The 20,198-nt window shown below is 49.1% G+C and overlaps 1 protein-coding gene across 1 annotated transcript in view; it reads left to right on the plus strand.

Moving 5' to 3' along the window:
• VWA1 (von Willebrand factor A domain containing 1) overlaps positions 1–20,198 on the plus strand; it is a 37,148-nt gene that overhangs the window by 12,635 nt on the left and 4,315 nt on the right. The window contains exons 2-5 of the mRNA XM_061601298.1: positions 3,066–3,629; positions 13,417–13,695; positions 15,636–15,908; positions 16,560–16,829. Of these exons, the coding sequence (XP_061457282.1) occupies positions 3,066–3,629; positions 13,417–13,695; positions 15,636–15,908; positions 16,560–16,829 (1,386 nt within the window). The remainder of the gene's footprint in view (positions 1–3,065; positions 3,630–13,416; positions 13,696–15,635; positions 15,909–16,559; positions 16,830–20,198) is intronic.

Here is a 20,198-nt window from a genome sequence, read left to right on the forward strand (position 1 = left end):
CTCCTCTCCTTACTGCCAAAGCAATAAGCCTTCCCTTTATGGCAGTATTATTGAGAAAAGCAGGACGCTCTGGAACAGCCACCACCCCCATCCCCGCTCTGATTCTTGTTTGTCTCTCTCTTCCTCCATCCTTTGTTTAGTCAGCTTATAAATCGTGGCTTTAAAAGGGAACTTGGCACTAGACGGGCCCTGCAAAGAGAAAGAGCTTGCGCTGCCTGCCCAGTGGATCTCTCTCTTGCATTCCCAGCCCTTGCCAAAGGCCCTGATCCTTTGGGAAGGACCGTAGCTCAGTGGTAGGGCATCCGCCTTGCACGCAGAAGGTCCCAGGGTCAATCCCCGGCATCCCCAGGTAGGACTGGGAGAGACTCCCTGCCTGAAATCCTGGAGAGTCACTGCCAGTCAGTGCAGACTCTACTGAGCTAGCTGGACCAATGGTCTGGCTCAGTACAAAGGCAGCTTCCTGTCTAGGGTTGCCAGGTTCAATCCCTGAGACTGATCCTGTATCTTTAGGAGAAGACAAAGTCAGCCAAGTGCAAGTGTTCTGGCAACCCTGTAATGGGAAAAACCATAAGGCGGAAGTCTTCCTCCCCCCTGCACAACTTTTAAAGACACACAGAAGACCTCTTGGAGGCCGGGCCTAGCAACCAAGAAAAGGCAGTGGCGTGAAGGCCCAACCAAAGGTCTCTTGCACCAGTGCTTCGGAGGCAGAACCTGCCCCATTGTAAATCATGGCACTTTGCAAGGTGGAGGACAGCAGATCTGCGGCCGGCGCTGTGACAGGCGCCCCAATTGGTCCTATTGTGCTCTGACTGCAGGGAAGACCTGTTTCCTGTTGGGTGTCAAGCACCAATGCTTGTAACAAGAAACCTGAACCAGTGCCTGTTCTTCCTTCATCGATTCCTTCTTTAGTAGCTAACTGTTCGTTTTTTCTCAAGCTTTACTTCCTCCCTTCCTCGTCAGTCAGAGACTGCACTGTCGTTTGCTGTTTTGTGTGCCAAGCCGGCTCTAGGATTAAAGTCCCCTTGGCAAAGAGGCAACCTGCGTCCTGTCATTTCACGGGTCATCGTTGGAGAGCAGGATGCGAGATGGTTACATATTTCCAGGGTATCATAAGCCAACGGAAAGAATGCCCTCTGTGATTGTAAACTGTTGCTCTGTTGCAGAGAAACTAGTTCATCACGAATCATACGGAGACGCGACCAAATCTCAGACTAAGGGGGGGGGACAGGAGCGATTTTTCATCCTGGCAGCTATGTTCCTTTCCCGGCAATCTTCCGGGGGCCACCTGCCAGTGGTGAGCGGGGTCAGAAGAAAAAGGGCAGGGAGCAATAGATGCAAATCTCACCTTTGTACAGCAGGCTAGTCAGGGGTGTAGTGGTCCAGGGTCTCAGGGGGTCTTAGACCCCCTTACTTTTTGGGGAGCAGGGTCCCTGTGTCTCCAGCATCCTGTGAGCCAATCAGCATGAAAGGGGAATGTGTTAGCCACTGAGAAGAGCCTTCTGACGTGCTTCCTTGACCTTTCCTGTGGATTGGAGCCAATCAGAGTGAAAGGTGAACTAGTCACTAAGAAGACTGTTCTCAGTAGCTAACACTCTCCCCTTTCGTGCTTATTGGCTCCTAGGGATGTTTATTGTAGGGGAGGGCATTAAGAAGGATCTCATTCTCAACTCAACAGCAAGAAAGGGGGAGGGGGCATGGCTGTGGCTAACAAGGAGGAACCCTGCACTTCTGAATGTGCCACTACACAACTGAGGCTGGTTTTGACACACACTCACACACCACTCTGTGTTCTCCATCCAGGTGAGCAAGGGGCATGATCAGAGTTCAGGGACAGGTTTCAAGCTAGGCAAAAACTCTCCAGAAAGGCGCAAAGCAAGGCTGGTGAGTGGCTTGCTCTGGGGAGAGTCCCGAGGGCCAAGCAGAGAGGCCTGGAGGGGCACATTTGGCCCCTGGGCCTGAGATTCCCTACCCCTTCCCTCAGGCAGCAGTGTGTGTGTGTGAGTGAGTGTGTGTGTGTGGAAGAGACACGCTCAAGAATAAGAGTGTTGCAAGCAGACCGGAATGCCCCTCTTTAATTTTCCTCTGTGAACTGTCAGAGGCTGTGCTATAAGTGGGAAGGAGTTAATGTTGCATGAAACGGCAATATGTCCAAGGGGGAAAAGTAAAATGGGCAGGGAGGGAGGCCTGTTCTCTAAGGAGGGAAACAGGACTGGGCAAAAGGCAAATGACTGCGGCTGCAGCAAGGCATGTGACCGCGGCTGTGTGCAAATGAGGATGATTTGACCCAGGCAGACGACTTTGCAGTAGCAATGACCAAATGTTGCATGACCCTTGGTCATTAATTTAATGGTGCATTAATTTAACCAACTGGGAACCAGAAAAGGGTGAATTTCCCCCCTTTTTGAGTCCAAAAATCCCAACTTGCAAAATTTGAGAGTCATCGCTCAATGATCCTGCGCATGTTTACTTGGAAGTAGGGATGGAAGAAGACGTCCGTTTTGCATTCTGCCCTGTACACATCACATGTAGCGCTGTTTCCGTTCCGCTGCAGTTCGTCTTCCACCCAAACCCATGTTATTTGTCTTGCTGCTCCCTACAGCGAAAGCATGTAATGTACATCATTTACATAACTCATGACATATGTTATCATTACATTATTCCACCCCATTCGCAAAGGAAACACAATGCAAATGGGCAGGGGGGGATGTAAACAGCTATGTATCATTTGTGCACCAATAGTAACAACAACAGGAAATACTGATGGTATCTGCTGGATTGATTTCTGTTCTGGATGTGGGCCGAATAACTGAGTATTGGCAATTTCTGCTCCTGTATCTATATTCATCAGAATTCTCCAGCAACCCTACTTGGAAGTAAGCCCCATTGATCTCAATGATACTTACTCCCTAGTAAGCGTGTATTAGGATCAGAGCCTAGATTTCATTTTTGGCTTGGCCAGGTGTATGTGTTTCCTAGCAGCCCCCTCTTAGGACACTCTGCAACCAGGGAGGTGGCTCATGATGTTCCCTTTAATGCTCATGTCCCTTCTCCCACATCTGTTCTAGGTCCTCGTCCCTCCCTCCCAGATTTAGAAGGGGACCTTCTCTTCCTGTTGGACAGCTCTGGCAGCGTCTCCTACTATGAGTTCTCCCGGATCAAGGAGTTTATTGCCGACCTCCTAAGGCCGTTTGCCTTTGGCCCCCATGACGTCCAGACTGGGGTTGTCCACATCAGCACCGTGCCCACGATGGAGTTCCCCTTGGACCGCTACCTCTCCAGCGGGGCGATCCAGAACGCCATCCGCAGCGCCCAGCAGATGATGGGGGACACCAACACCGGCAAGGCCCTCTCGTTTGCCAAGGAGATGCTCTTCAGTGGACAGGCTGGGGCACGCGCCGATGTGCCCAAGGTGATGGTGTGGGTGACCGACGGCTTCTCCACGGACGACATCTCCCAGCCCATGCAGCTCCTGAAGGACATGGGGGTGACGGTCTTTATTGTCAGCACTGGGCGGGGAAACTATTTGGAGCTCTCTGCTGCTGCCAGCCAACCGCCGGAGAAACACCTCCGTTTTGTGGATGTGGATGACCTGACCATCATCACCAAGGAGTTGAGAGATGCCATTGCAGGTAATTGGGTGGCATATTTAAAATGACAATAATTGTGAAATAAAAACCTGGGATCAAACCTTAAGTTACATACACCGCTTGACACAGAGTATATGATTTGCATGTGGTTGACCAGTTGGGCCCATCCTGGAGAATCTTCAGATGTTCCTGTTTGCAAGGGAAGCCACACTTTTCTGAATGAATAAAACATGCATGTGAGGCTCTCTATAGATAGACTATTATTATTATTATTATTATTATTATTATTATTATTATTATTATTATTATTATTAGCCATGACTGGTGTCATTACTTCATATGCTTTTTAAAAAACTTTTTAGCATTTATCTGTCTTCTTGGTTGCTTATATTGTTTCTCCATTAAGAGTTGTATCCCATGCTAGTCCTACTCAGGGTAGACCCATGGGAAGGAATGAACCTCAGTTAGGATGGGTCATTAACTTCAAAGGCCCTCGCGTGCAGAAGGCTGCAGGCTCAATCTCTGGCACCTCCAGGTAGGGTTGGAAGAGCAGTAACGTAGTGGCAGATTCAGAAGTGCAGGGTTCCTTCTTGTTAGTCACAGCTCCTCCCCCTCCCCCTTGCTGTTGAGTTGAGAATGAAATCCTCGTTAATGCCTTCCCCCACAATAGACATCCCTAGGAGCCAATAAGCACGAAAGGGGAGAGTATGAGCTACTGAGAAGAGTCTTCTCAGTGTCTGACCCACCTTTCACTCTGAGTGGCTCCAAACCGCAGGAAAGGTCAAGGAAGCATGTCAGAAGACTCTTCTCAGTGGCTAACACTCTCCCCTTTCATGCTGATTGGCTCGTAGGATGCGGGAGACATAGGGGACCCAAACAATAAGGGGTCTACCCCCCCGAGACCCTAGATGACTACACCCCTGTGGAAGAGACCCGTTTGAAATGCTGGAGAGCTGCTGCCAGCCTGTGTGGACAATACTGAGCTTTATGGGCCAATGGCGTGACTCAGGATAAGGCAGTTTCCTGTTTCTATTGTGGCACTGGGGCCAGGTTGTCATCTATGTTGTGAGTTTCCCCTTCTGGTCTCTACGCGGTTTGGCTGGGGAGAAGGGCATGCAGGCTGCTCAAATCCTCCAGTCTGTTCCCCAAACAAAGGCAGAGAACCCTTGTTCTTTTACTCCTTTCACTCTGGGCCTCTGCCTTCCAGCTGCAGACCCTTCCAGGAAGCTCACGAGGGTTTGGAAATTCACGACGGTTCCTTTGGAGAAAACTTTCCACCGGCTCCTTGGCAACATTTTGCTCCTTAATTTTGAGGATGGCTTTTATTTTATTGTATTTTTTTTAAGTTTCCACTGCGATTTGAATGGTTGCTTAGCAATTTTTTAAAAGAAGTCTTGGCTTCATCTTTTCCTCGCTCCGCCTAAGGCTCTGCCACAAGTCCATTTGGTAGGGGTGGCGAACGTCAGGCCGGCGGGCCAATGTTGGCCCACCAGGGGGTCCACGTTGGCCCGTGAGGCTGTTTACCCCCAAACCACACCCACCCATCCATCAGCTGATGTCACTGGGTGATGTCAGCGGATGGCCGAGGCAAGCTTCAAGAGGCAGCGATGGCCACCAACTTGGATGGTTTTAAAAGAGGATTAGCCACATTCCTGAAAGATAGGCCTCCATGGTCAGAGGGAGCATGCTTCTGAATTCCAGTTGCTGGAAGCCACAGGAGGAGAGAGTGCTCCTGCTTGCAGGCTTCCATTTGGGGTATCCGGTTGGCCACTGTGAGGACAGGATGCTGGACTAGATGGGCCTTTTGGCCTGATCTAAAGCAAAGCTCTTCCGATGTTCTGATGTTCTTAATCCTGCTAGGTGCTCTTTCAGCTGATCCCTCGGGTCAATGTTGACAGATGGGTGCGACTGCCCACCAATCAGTCACCCAATGTCGTTGTGACATCAGGTGACTGACAGGTGGGTGGCCTTGCCCACCTGTTGAAGGGAGAAAGATCTGGCCCACCAGCCTGCAAAGGTTCCCCGCCCCGACAAAGGAGCACTCAGGATTTCACAGGCCAACAGACTCGCCTGGAGAAGGAACGTGGTGCAATCCTCCTGGGACCGAACCACTTCAGGATCTGGAGGATTCTGGCGTGTTAGTCAGAATCACGTTTGATGGGGCTGTCTTCCAAGGAAAGGCACATTGGAAGGGTAGGAAATTTCAGGCCTGGAGACCAAATATGGCCCTCCAAGCTTCTTTATCTGGCCCTTATCTGTCCCCAGGGCGCACACCCTGCCCGCTCTCCTTGTTTTACATCCCGAGTGTTATTGCTTGGCTGCTTACGGGTCCTTGAACTCTGATCTTGATCTGTTGAAAAGCATTTCCAACCGTTGAATATTTTAAAATCCCAAAGTGTCGGGCAACGTAACAACGTATAAGCAATATCGTCAAAACAAGACGACAACAGCATAAAAACGGTATAATCAGTAGTAGTGGCAAATTCAGAAGCGCAGGGTCTCTTCATGTTAATCACAGCCAAGCTTCCTCCCAATCTTTTTTTTTGCTGTGGGGTTGTGAATGAGATCCTTGATAATGCCTAGGAATCAATAAGCATGAAAGAAGAGAAAGTCAGCTGCTGAGAAGAGTCTTCTCAATTGCTAACTCACCTCCTTTCATTCTGATTGGCTCCAATCTGCAGGAAAGGAAAAGGAAGAGTTTAGAAGACTCTTCTCAGTGGCTAACTTTCATGCAGATTGGCTCACAGGATGCTGGAGACATAGGACCCTAATGGGACCCTGCTCCCAAAAAAGTAAAGGCTCTAAGACCCCCTGAGACTCTGCACAACTACATCCCTGTAAAGGCATATAAAAACGAATTCCAACACATGAAAAAACCCCTCTTGTTTTCCTGGATGCAGGACAGAGAGGGGTGTGCAAGTGGGTACCTCCCGGACAAAATTGGCATGTGTTGCTCTGCCCATTTTTGCCTCTGGCCCTGCCCACCTTTGGCATGTGGCCCCCAGAAAGTTGCCCGGAAGGAAAGGTGGCTCTTGAGCTGAAAAAGGTTCCCCACCCCTGCCCTCTGAAATCAGAACGTGATCTTGGAGGGGGGAGGCTCCTCCCATTGCCACAGAAACCTCAACGGCCCTTGACTCCATGAGAACTAGGGACAGTTGCAGCTGCAATGCCCTTTCATTTGGCATCCCCAAGGCCCTTCTCTTTGATCCTCTGTGCTCCTATGAGCAGGTAAAGCAGACTTCGCCAACCCAATGCCTTCCAGATGTTTGTGCTTGCTAGGGCTGGCGAGAGTTGGAGTCTGAAACAAGCAGAGGGCACCAGGTTGGCGAAGGCTGGCCTAAAGCAACCGATGAGAATGACGGCTGGGTCCCTGGTTGTGGAGCAGGACCACCCAGAACTGGCTGCCTGGGAACTTGCCCAGGAATTGCACTATGATATCATATGAGACATTTGTAAAAGGCCGCCTTTGTAGGGCGGCACAAGGCGGGCATTGTTTTGGTAAGCTGGCCCATTTTCCCCCTGGAATTCCTCGCATTGCCGGTTGATAGCTGGCAATCTCCGCAGGGCCTGCACAGCTAGAGAAGCAAATGCAGTGCTTCCCCGGTCCACCCCGCCTCTGTGGACTCCCTTAACCTGAAAGAGGCAGAACATTCTCTTAGGTAGCATCTGATCTCCTTCAGTGCTTGGTGGAAAGTGGAAAGGGTAGCACCTTTAAAGGGACTGGGCCCTCCTCTGGCAAATGCCCGACAGTGCCATCCACTGGAGCCAACCCCGAGCAAGTGATGCAACCGCATGCCTGCTTCTGTCTTGAGTTGAGAGTCGCAGCTTGTGCTTTCTAGAGGAAACAGCACCGTAACTTTTCAAACTCGCATTGATCCTCAGAACTCTCTGGGTGGTATTCAGTGCTGGTCCTACTCGGAGTAGATCCATTGCAGTGGATAGACAGGAATAACTTAGGTTCATTAATTTCAGTGGGTCTACTCTGAGTAGTACTTAGTTGACGACAACCCTCTGTTCTCTGCTGGTTATCCCACTGTTGTTGAATTCAGAGACATTCAGAGAACAGTCATCTATTTTTTTAGGAAATATTTCTCAACCATAATCCCCTTCTAGGCAACCATCCAGAGGCCACATGTCAGGTTCGGACAGGGCCAGCGGCCAAAGCGAGTGGAGCAACAAATGCTGCTGCTGCCAGCCAGTGTCAACAACACTGAGCTAGATGGACCAGTGAGTTAACTAGATATTTAAGGCCGCTTGCCATGCGCCGATGAAATGTGCTGTCGCTGTGCTGTTTGGTGTTTGAGATAACATCCCAAAAAGGGAGAGAATGGAGCGGCAGAAAATGTAATCTGCCTCAGACGGTAGGAAAAAGAAATCAAAAAGTTAAAGTGGGGCTCTGGGCAGGCCACATATTCTCCCAGCAGAGGCTTGATAGGAACGCTTAAGAAGATCAGCAGAGCCTGGCTGCTGGATCAGCTCAAAGGCCCATCTAATCCAGCGTCACGATCTCACAGTGGCCAACCAGATGACCCAAAGGGAAGCCGGCAAACAGGACCCGAGCGCAAGAGCAACTCTCCCCACTTGTGATTCCTAGCAGCTGGCATTCAGGGGCATCCTGCCTCCGACAGTGTAGGGAGGACGTAGCTACTGTGGCTAGTAGCCACTGATGTAGCCTTCTCCTCTACTTTGCTTGTGGGAGGTGAGCAACCAGCCAGAGAGCCGGGGCCCTCCTGCACGTACAGAGGAAGCCAGCCCTTTCCCAAGCTTTTACAGGTTTCCAAAGGAGCCGGTTCCTGGGCTCGTCAAGATTGGATTGGCGGTTGCAGCTCAGCGAGGAAGTCCTCCATGTTACCTCCTGGAGTCCAGCCAAGGCTTGATCAGCAACTTGACACGAAGGCACGGCACCTGTCATGCCAAGGTTGATGGCGGAGAAGGGGGTACAGCCAGAAAGCGAGGCTTGAGGTTCAGATGCTGATCGCAGGCCTAACCGGCTGGATCCTCCCCTTTCTCTCTGCTTCTGGCTGTCTTTTTCTTAGGCCGAGTGACATCACCTTTCCTGCCCGGAACCGTTCATATCCGCAGCAACATGTCCCGTTGACCAATCGGCCTAACCGAACGAGCGCAGAGGGCAGCTGTGAAAATGTGCCCTTCCCCTGCCTTCATAGCAAAAACGTTTTCAGCCCGAGGGCCACGTTCCTGCCTGGGCAGGTTTCCGGAGACCACATGTCAGGGGTGGGTGGGGCCAGAGGCAAAAGTGGGCGGAGCAACAGATGTAATTATTACCTTTGCGCAGCAGGCAAGTTTCTGCACACGCTGTTCTGCATACACCCCTCTCTGCCCTCCGCCCAGCAAGAGGCATGATCGGAGTTCAAGGAGAGGGGGTGTGGTTTGGGGAGGAGTTCTGAGGGCCACATAGAGAGGCCTGGGGGCTGCATTTGGTCCCCGGGCCTGAGATTCCCTAAACCTGCTTCTAGCTTTCTTTCTCCTGCTCCTGGTCTTCAGACCCTCTCCTCCTCTTAAACTCCCTAATGTGCAAAACTCCCCGAATGAGCCAAATTCTCTCCTTCTAAATACTTGGCAGGCTTCCTCTGGGTGTGTATCCCAGAAGTCCTTAAAAAACCCCACTTTTTCCCTAGTGCAATTCCTTCTCGGCGTTCTGTTTGATGTTTTTAGACTCTCCTACACTCCTCAGTTACTTCACATGTACCAAGGGTGGAGAACCTCCGGGGATTGAACTTGGGACCTTCCACACGCAAGGCAGACCGCTGAGCTCCGTCCCTTCCCCATGGAGAGACAGAATGGCTTGTTTCAGGCCAGCCAGTAATTTCCCGAGAGAGTGGGATCTGGCTTCCAAATCTGTTGCAATCTCTCAGCTACAGAGAGCAACGAAACTTGGAAGGTGCTCTGGTTTGGAAGGGATTGTTACTCGTCATGATGCCGCGAGTGGGGGGATGATGCAACCTGCCACTCTTCCACCCCACCCCACGTTGGCGGCCATCGGCAGTCATGTCTGGACAGTTTCAGAGTTGGCAAAGTGTGCTTGAGAGGTTTCCATGCCTTGGGAGCAGTGGCTGGGCTAGACCGGAGCCTGTACATCTACAGTAGCAAATGGAAAACTGTCCAGTCCTCACACAGGAAGCTCACGCACCTGGCCTGCCTGATGTGGACTTTTTTGAACGGGCACACCTGTCAATTCTGGCTTCTCCTTTTTCCACCTGTCACTTCTCCACATCTCTGCATCACTTTGCGATTTAGTTTTCAAGCCCTCCTGAAAATTCATCAGCGGCTGAGTGCAAATTTTTCCTAGTATACATAAGAAGCCATTTTAATTTTTAGTTTGATCAAAGACCAGCAAATAGAAAATAGAAAACATCAGAAAGGCAGTGTAGAGAAAGCCAAAGAGAAATTTAAAAAATATAAGACAATGCCTCAAAACGAGTCAGACCACTGCCCATCTAGCTCAGTGCTACAATCTACACTGATTGGCAGCGGCTCTCCAGAGTGTTGGGCAGAGGTCTCTCTGAGCCCTACCTGGGGATGCCGGGGTTTGAACCTGCATGCAAAGCAGATGCTCTAACCACTGAGCTACAGCCCTTCTCTGCATTTTGCTATGCCTTCTTTGCCTCATGGACACATTTTTTGCAAAGCAGTTTCCCCTCATAGGATGCATTTTTCTATGTCACTCATGCTAATATATGCACTTCTATGGACACTTTACCCTAGGATATGCATTTCTGCACAACTTACTTGGATTGGAGAACTGCATTGCAAAATTCAGGGAGTGCAAATTTCAAAGGATGGCTGTATTTCGGTTTGTGCATTGTTTCAGGAAATGCCTTTACGTGCAAGCTGCGTTGTCCCAGTCTGCGCCTGTGTTGGAATTGCTTTCTAATATGTTTTAAAACCTTTTTTCAAACTAACGTTTTCAAAGGTTTTTTTAAAAAAATGTTTTTAAAGATGTTTTGCTTTAATATATTTTAGAGTCTGCTTTTATGATGCTTTAAAGTGTTTTGAGTGCTTTTGTTTGCCTCCCTGGGCTCCTGCTGGGAGGAAGGATGGATATACATCTAATAAATAAATAAATAATTTCCTCCTCCATCTCTGCTCCAGATCTGCAGCAGGATTCCCCCCTCTGCAAATCTACTTCCCTGTTTCACTGATAGCCAACCTGCTTAAGAGTCAGAAAACTAATTGAAGGGGGCAAGGGAGGACAGAGAGAGAGAAGCACCGTTCCAACAATGCCATCAGGGCATGAGTTTGGAACAGGAATTTGGAGCCCTGCTCAGGAGAATAAGCAGGGCCATGGTGGGTGAGTGGGTGGAGACGGCCACCTGTCAATCACCTGACATCGCTATGACATCAGATTACCTGTGTTTTTGCCTGCAGTGCGTCTTCGGATGCCCCTTCCAAAATGCTCTTTTGCACAGGGGCTTTGCAGCACCCCCTTTTGGCCGAGCCAGATTGTTTACCTGCCCATCATAGGCTTCCTCTCTCTAAGAAGAGAAGTGCCGCACTGGATTTCTAATCGTCACAGCTTCCATCCTTGTAGCCAGCCTTGACTCTGCTTCCACCTGCTGGTTATAGGAGATAGAGGCATGTGCGTTTGAAACCAGGTACCCGCACCTTGCATTTAAAGTGCACTTAAAGCACCAGGCGTTCCCCAAAGAATCCTGGGAAATGCAGCTTGCTGCAATTCCCAGAACCCTTAACAAACTACAGTTCCCAAGAATCATGGGGGTGGGGATGTGCTTTAAATGAATGGTGTGTACGCAGCCCATGCCCCAAAGTTCAGATAGTGCTGCCCTGGGATAGAAATAATAAATAAATAATAGTTACAACACACTTTTGTTTTTTACTCATCTGATTATTTTCTTCCTCTTCGTTTCCTTACAGAATACTTTTAATCTTTACAAGCCATAGTGTATATATGTGTATATACATATACATATATTTAAAGACAAAATTAAAAGGAATATTACTTAACAAAATCAGAAAAAAAGAACCCAATACAACTAAGGATACTGTTATGGTCTCTGTGAGATTCATTTTAACTGGAAATGCCAGGGATTGAACTTGGGACTGTCTGGGACCTTCTGAGGCTACCTGCCTGTCTGAGAAGCCCACCTCCTCTTTTCATCAACTGCCATCACAGGCAGCAGCCGTTCCATCTGGATGCGGCAGAGGAGGGATGAAGGGCCACACCATTGGCTCAGATGAGAGATTGGCACATTTGGTTCCTCCTCTCTTTGAACTGATTCCATCCTTAATAGAACTTGTAACTATGAACTGAACCCTGAGTTTGCTTTTTTCCTCTTCCCTCCCAAACTCCTTTTCCTTTTGTGTCATGTCTTTTTAGACAATAACCTTAGGGTGGGGACTATCTTCTTTTTATTGATTTACTAGCATCCTCCCACCTGGCATTACTTGGGTTCTAAGGAAAAAAACAAAAAACAATTGCAGTTTTGAAAAGTTCAGTCTGCCATCTTGATACAAAATGGCATCCAGTTATATCCAAACATAGACAAAGATCTGCTATTTGGTCTCAAGAACCCTCATGCAAAATCTGGTTAAAATCAGTGCAGTTTTTAAAGGTTCCATCCACCATCTTGATTCAAAATGGCAGCCAATGGTATCCAAGCATGGATGAAAACCTGCTCCTTGATTTTAGGGGGACATCATGGCAAAATTTGGTTGCAGTCCCTTGACAGCATAGCAAAAATTGGTTGTGGTCCCTCAACCAAATGCACAGGAAACAAAGAAAAAACGTTTAAATATACAGTAGGTAAGCTAAGCTGTAAGCCTTCTTGTGGGGGAGTGGAGTTAATAAATAAATAAATTTGCATGCCAAACAGCTGCTCTGTCAGTGTTTGATGAGTGAAAGTTACGTAAGACTGTGGCGATGCAGGAGAAATTTGTTTCAGCTCACTTTTAAAGGTGAACCTACCAAATTCGCATTTTCAAAAACAATATGTGAACTGAAACACAGTCATCCTTTAAAATCTACATTTCTCCAAATTTTGCAATGCTGTTCTCCAGCCAACCGATAGTTACAAAAATACATAAGCCAGGGTAAAGCATGTCTAAAAATGCATCTGTTTGTGAAAATAGAATACAAAAATGCATGATATGAGGGAACTGTATTGCAAAAATGCAAAATTGCATTCAGAAATGTGCATAATGAACTGCCTTCAAGTCGATCCCGACTTCTGGCGGCCCTATGAATAGGGTTTTCATGGTAAGCGGTATTCAGAGGGGGTTTCCCATTGCCTTCCTCTGAGGCTGAGAGGCAGTGACTGGCCCAAGGTCACCCAGTGAGCTTCATGGTTGTGTGGGGATTCGAACCCTGGTCTCCCAGGTCGTAGCCCAGCACCTTAACTACTACACCACACTGGCTCTCAATGTGCATAAAATGCTGATGAATTTTCATGAGGTCTTTCCAAAAAACTGCAAACTGATATGCCAACGTGGAGAACTAAACTTAAAATGGGGGGAAATGAGAAACGGAGGGAAGCCCATCCGTACCCACGGCTCTGTTGGCCCTGTCCATTTGAACTGGTATCGTACCACTTTAAACAGTCATGGCTCCCCCCAAGAGGAGCTGGAGTTTGATTGTTAAACCCCTCTGGGAATCGTCGCTCCGTGAGAGGATCTCCTAACAACTCTCATCACCCATAACAAACTGCACTTCCCAGGATTCTTTGGGGGAAGCTATGATGGTTTAAAGTGGGATGATACCGCTTTCATTGTATTGATGCCCAAGAGACCAATTCTGAAGTGGCCAGAGGCGAAGAGACAATGGTCAACGTACGGCTGTCTTTCTCCATCCCAGATGTCATCCAGGCGAAGCGCCTACACGCTACACACATCTCTTCAAGCAGCTTTCGGCTCCGTTGGCCCAACCTCCTGGCGCGGGAGACGGGCTATTACGTTCTGGAGTATGCTCCGACCGGAGATCCCAGGCGGAAGCTGACCAGGCAGTTGCCGGGTTACCACCAAAGCATCGTGGTGAGCAACCTCACACCACAAACCACCTACGAGGTAGCCCTTATTCCGGAGTCCAACGAGCGGTACCTCCCACCCCAGAACACCAGGGTCACCACTTTGGAAGGTAAGAGCGACCAAGGCTGTGTGTTGGGGGGGGCACATCAGGTAAAGCGGGGGGTCCAATGCCTTCTGAGAGAGAGGCTGTTTTGATTGCTTTCTCCATTGCTCTATTTACTGCCGGTGCAACGATCTTTTTTTCGTTTTCTTTTGAACTGTCCTTGAAACAGCGTTGAAGAGAGGGTGCTTTGCTCAGGAGGAGAACACCCGCTTTGCACGCCTGGTTCAAACTGCTAGCACCTCCAGTTAGAAGGATCAGATAAGCTGGAGAACAGTAGTATAGTGGCAAATTCAGAAGTGCAGGGTCCCTTCATGTTAGTCACACACCCCCACCCCCCATTTTTTTTACCACTAGGTTGAGAATGAGATCCTTGTTAACGCCTTCTCCTACATCAACAGATATCCCTAGGAGCCAATAAGCGTGGAAGGGGAGAGCGTTAGCTGCTGAGAAGAGTCTTCTCAATGGCTGACTCACCTCCTTTCACTCTGATTGGCTCCAATCAGCAGGAAAGGACATTTTAAAAGGATTTTCTCAGTGGTTAACATGCTCCCCTTTTATGCTGATTGTCTCATCGGATGCTAGAGACATAGGGACCCTGCTCCCAAAAACGTAAAGGCTGTAAGACCCCCTGAGACCCTGAACAACTACACCCCTTTTTTTGAGCCCGAGGGCCGCCTTCTCTTCTGGGCCATCTTCCGGGGGCCACAGGCTAGTGGTGGGTAGGGCCAGAGGCAACAGCGGGCAGAACAATGAGTGTAAATGTTTGTACACCTTTGTACAGTGGGCCAGCTTCTACACATGCTCATGCCGCCGCTGTCAGTCCTCCCTCCCAGCAAGCAGAGGCATAAGCAGAGTTCGCTTCCCAGCCAGGCAAAAACAGTCATGCAAAGCAGGGGCAGTGAGGGGGTGTGACCTAGGGAGATTTCCAAGGGCCAGACGGAGAGGCCTGAAGGACCACAGTCACCCCCCTGACCTGCGATGTTTAGCAAATCAGGCCAGCCTTCCCGATTGTTATTCAGGAGGCTTGCCAGCCCATGCAGATGAAATGGTCTTGTCCCCGCCCTCAAGCCCTGGTTTTGGCAATTGACTCCTCCAGAATTTTAAAAACCAGCAAAGAATAGCCTCCCTTATGCCCTCTTGGCCGAGTCGATAAGCAAGTCAAGAACGCCTATTCTTGGCACTGGCGAAATTCCCGTCAGTAGCAGAACGGATCAGGAAACAGATGGTGGAATGATGTTTATCGCGGACTGGCATCTCTTGTGCTGGAAACCGCCCTTGTGGGGATTATTATGGATTGTTGATGTCATTCCACCGCAGAGATGGTTTTTAATACTCTGTGCTCTTATGTAACAGCTGGAGCGCAGTTCGCAACATTCCTGTCTTGGCCTACTGACCCCAATATTAAGCCAATTGGAATAAAAGAATACTTTACTTTGGTCATCAGGTTCATGACTTCGTTGATGTCCCATTGATTTCAATGGGAATGAAGTTCATCTACTGCATGTCTGGATCCAACCTCTTCGGGATCAAGCCCCGGGTTGACAAATTCGGAACCCATCCTCGTGTGGCTTGATGTGTGAGCAGTGGCATACTCTTCTTTAATAATTGGCTTGCAGGATGCTAGAGATATAGGGACCCTGCTGGGATCCTGCTCCCCAAAAAGTAAGGGGTCTAAGACAACCTGCGATCCTGGGCGACTACACTCTTGGGTCCAGATAATTGAAAAGCAGTAGTTCTTCAGGATCTAAGGGAGAAGGAAATTCCCATCCTCTGCAAACTGATTTTTTTATCTAGAGATGTTAGGGATTGAACTTGGGACCTTCTGCCTGCAAAGCAGACGCTCTACCCACTGAGCTATGCTCCCTTCCTAAAGATGGGAGCAGGGACCGCTGGCGTCCGGGTCTGACCATTTGCACACTTCTGCCTTCTCTGCCTTCTCCCCACAGAGGCCATCAGCCCAGCGAAGGTTCTCATCTCGGAATCCAAGCCCCACAGCGTTCGGGTCAGCTGGTCCCCCACCCCGGAGAGTGTGTCTACCTATCAGGTCATGTATGGTCCTCTGCCCGGGAACTCAGTCAAGCTGGTGGAGGTGGACGGGAGCCTCAACTCCACCGTCTTGGAGGACCTTGTCGCCAACACCACCTACCTGGTGACCGTCTCGGCCATTTACAAATCCGGCAAGGAGAAAGCCCTCTCAGCCAAGGCGTGCACTCAGGAAGGTGAGGAGAGGCATCTGGTGCGAAATCTGGAGACGGGAAGGAAGGGCTGTGCTTATGGGTGGTATCCAGCTATGCAGCAGGGACTAGTGGTCCCAACGTCCGAGGGGCAGCAAATCCACTCCAAGTTTCAGTCCGAGCTTTCAAGGGCTTGTCCAAGGTGCTGAACCTATTTGGGGAATAGGCTTCAGCACCTCAGACAGCTCCTTGACCATTTGGACGACAACCCCAGGGTGGATTTGCTGCTTCACTGACATCGGAGCCACCAATCTCTGCTGCAGCTGCACCCTGCTCAGAGTAGACCCATTGAAATTCACGAACCTACGTTAGTAATGTTCAGTGGGTCTCCTCTGAGTAGGCCCAGCATTGGCTTCGGCCCTACGGTTTAACGTTGACGGCACTTGCATTGTGTAAGTGCCAAAGAGCAAAGCCGGCGCTCAGGTGCTGGCTTTGTTGGGCATCTGCCGATGACCACATCCCAGCAAGGTTCCCCTCCCTGATGCCAACTCCTGGAGCTTACTGGCACTTGCCGGTGCCACCTAAGCAAGCAGGGAGTGGAGTTGAGAGAGGAAAAGCATCCTCTGCGTACCTTGCCACCTTCTCTCTGGGCAGGGGAGTTGCAACACCCTCATCCCCTTTCTGTCCGTTCACCAGAGAACTCCAAGATAAAGCATCTTCGCTTCAAAGACCTGAGCCCCACCACTGTGAAGGCCTCATGGGAACCCGCTGACGGCAACGTCCTTGGCTACCACGTCAGGTGCCGGCGGCAAGCGGGCTCCTCAACCCTCCTCAGCATCTCGCCGCAAATCCACAGCGTGCTGCTGTCTGATCTGGCGGCCGGCAGCACCAACAAAGTGTGCGTGAAGCCCATCTACAACACCCTGCAAGGGAAAGGGCTCTGCCGGATGGTGCACATGCAGTCTGGTAAGATGCAGAGACGGGAGCTGCAGAGAGGTAGTGATGGCCCCCAAGTCGGATGGCGTTTGCATTAGGCAAATCCGTGCAGGACAGGCCTCTCAGTGGCTGCTAGGCATGGGCAAGAAATTCGATTCAGTTTGCATTTCAAGCCCAATCTATCAGATTTGCACTTTCCCAAACAATATGAGAAATGAAACAGAGCCACCCTTCGGAATGTGCACTTCTCAGAATTTTGCGATGCTGTCCTCCCACCAAACAATGTTTGCAATCCTGTGGATATTAGGGGAAAGGGGGCCTAAAAATGAACCTATGAGTGAAAATGACATACAAAAGTGCATTGCGTAACGAGAAATGGCTTGCAAAAATGTGCATGCCAGCCGAAACTGCCTCCAAAGCGGTATTCATTCGGAGAAATTAGCATGCAATGCTGGAGAATTTTTGTGAGGATTTTTTTTAAAAAAATGTGGAGAAATGAATTTAAGACTGGAAAAATGAGAAATGGAGAGAACTGAAACTGACAGATCTTTCCATCCCTAGTGGCTACTAGTAGCCATGGCTAGCAGCCACGATGGCTGTGTCTCTCCCTCCACTGTCGGAGGCAGGATGCCTCTGAATGCCCGTTGCTGGGACTCACGAGTGGGGAGAGAGCTCTTGCGCCCAGGACCTGCTTTGGGGCTTCCCACTGGGGCATCTGGTTGGCCACTGGGAGAACAGGATGCTGGCCTCAATGGGCCACTGGCCTGATCCAGCAGCCAGGCTCTTCTGATGTTCCTTCCTATCAATTTATTTATTTATTTTATTTATTTATTGCACTTGTATACCGCCCCATAGCCGAAGCTCTCTGGACGGTTTACAGCAATCAAAAACATTAAAACAAATATACAATTTAAAACACATATTTTAAAAACAATTTAAAACACAATTTTAAAATTTAAAACAATATAAAAACAATTTATTTATTTATTATTTATTTATTTAGTTGCATTTCTAAACCGCCCTATAGCTAGCAGCTCCCAGGGCGGTGTACAACATGATAAAACCACAATATTTAAAATACAGCAAGTGTGTATTGCGCAGACAATATAAACATTATATAAACAAAGTGAAAGAAAACTAAAAAAAAATAAGATTAAAAGCTTAAATACTTTAAAATGCCTGGGTGAAGAGGTGGGTTTTTACCTGGCGCCGAAAAGATGACAGAGAAGGCGCCAGGCATATCTCATCTGGGAGGGCATTCCATAATTTGGGGGCCACCACCGAAAAGGCCCTAGATCTTGTTACTGTTCTCCGGGCCTCTGTATGGGTTGGGACCCGGAGAAGGGCCTTAGACGTCAAGTGGAGTGAACGGGTAGGAACATAGCGGGAGAGGCGTTCCATCAGATATTGCGGTCCAGTGCCGTTAAGGGCTTTATAGGTAAGGACCAACACTTTGAATCTGGCCCGGAAACATATTGGAAGCCAGTGCAGTTGGGCCAGAATAGGTGTTATGTGGTCGAATTTCTTCGTCCCAGTAAGAACTCTGGCCACAGCATTCGGCACTAGCTGAAGTTTCCGAATCGTTTTCAAAGGTAACCCTACGTAGAGAGCATTACAGTAATCCAATCTAGAGGTTACCAGAGTGTGAATAACTGAGGCTAGGTTCTCCCTGTCCAGATAGGGTCGTAGTTGGGCTACCAGCCGAAGCTGGTAGAATGCATTTCGTGCCACCGAGGCTACCTGGGCCTCAAGTGACTGAAGCGGATCTAATGAAATTTAATTTCATTGTCCCCTGTCTGCGAGTCTACGGTTGAAAAAGCTTATATGCACGGCGCTCATCTCTGAAAATGGGCCATTCAGGGCATAGTTAAACAATGGAATCCACACCCAGAAGTAGGGATGGAAAGATCTGTCGTTTCGGTTCTCTCAGTGTCTCATTTTCCCAATGTTAAATTCGGTTTTCTATATTTCTACAGCAATCTGCAATTTTTTTTAAAAAAAAAATCCTCGTGAAAATTCTCCACCATTGTAGTGAGAATTTCTCCAAATAAGCACATTTTTGCAAGCCGTTTCTAATCACATCATGCCTTTTTGCATTTTCACTCATGTATTCCTTTTTATGCACACTTTCCCCTCATAGATGCATTTTTGTGAATGTTTAGTTGGTGAGCTGCATCCCAACATTCTAATAAATGCGAATTTCGAAGGATGGCTGTGTTTCGGTTCCCATATTGTTTCAGAAATTGCAAATTAGATAAATTCTGCTTGAATCAAAATCCTCACCCATCCCTACCCACAGGATGTGGCCATGCCCACCGACCTGGAAGGCTTTAAAAGGGGACTAGATGAATTCATGGAAGGCTAGCAGTGGCCACTAGCCCCAATGGTTACGCTCTACTCCCACTGTGGGAGGTGGTGTGCCTCAATACCAGTCGCTGGGAATCACGAGCGGGGAGGGTGCTGTTGCATTCAGGTCCTGCTTTTTTTGATGTTGTCATGAGAGGCCAATCTCATAATAAATGCTAGACTGCAGGGACAGAATCCGGCATGTGGTGCAGGTCTCTACGCATCTCCTAATGCCAGGAATGCGTAACATGTCAATTAGGTGCACTAACCTAGCCTCTACGGAAAACCTCAGAGAAATTATTTTACACTGCTGTCCCAAAGAGTGCATGAACGAGCTAAGGCCAATGGAGGAGTGTCATCAAGCTAGCACAGATCTGCATCTGCTCAGGGAGAGCCGCCCACTACGTGGAATCAGGAGGGTCATCCCGGGTCCGGTAACTGAGTGGCCACCTCTGGTGGAGTGGCATTGCTTGGTAATGGAGCTCCTTCTAGTGGCCAAACGGGGAAGGGGTTTCATAGCAGGTTAGCATCCAACACTGCTGAGTTGAAATTTCTCTCGAGACATTTTTTCCCCCTGGAGAAAATGACGGAGACATTTCTTTTCTCGTCCCCTCCTTCCGCTAGAAAAGGAGGACCACTTTGCAGAGTTTTCTCTGAATATTTGGCACCATTTTTACAGTAGTGGCTGCTATACCTCCCACCTCACTTCAGCCAGCCCCCATCCACCTGCCTTCTTTCTTACAATCTGTCCAGAGGATAACCCTAGCTGTCAGCTCTTTAGTATCAGTGTTGCCCCTTGTAGAACTCAGCGGGGAGGAGGATGGGGACAAAACTAGAATTGGCTGGCTCAGCCTCTGATTGGCTCCGGCTCAGCCAATCATTGGCTCTGGCTGTACCTACTGATGGGCTCCCTGCCTTCCGCCCCACCAGCCAACACGATAGTGTGCATGATCACGTTCCTACAGCAGGGGTAGCCAAGGTGGCACTTTCCAGCTGTTGTACGACTACAACTCCCATCACCCCCAGCCAGCATGGGCAATGGTCAGGGATGAT

Source organism: Rhineura floridana, chromosome 18 (genome assembly GCF_030035675.1).
Source record: "Rhineura floridana isolate rRhiFlo1 chromosome 18, rRhiFlo1.hap2, whole genome shotgun sequence".
Taxonomy (NCBI): Eukaryota; Metazoa; Chordata; class Lepidosauria; order Squamata; family Rhineuridae; genus Rhineura; species Rhineura floridana.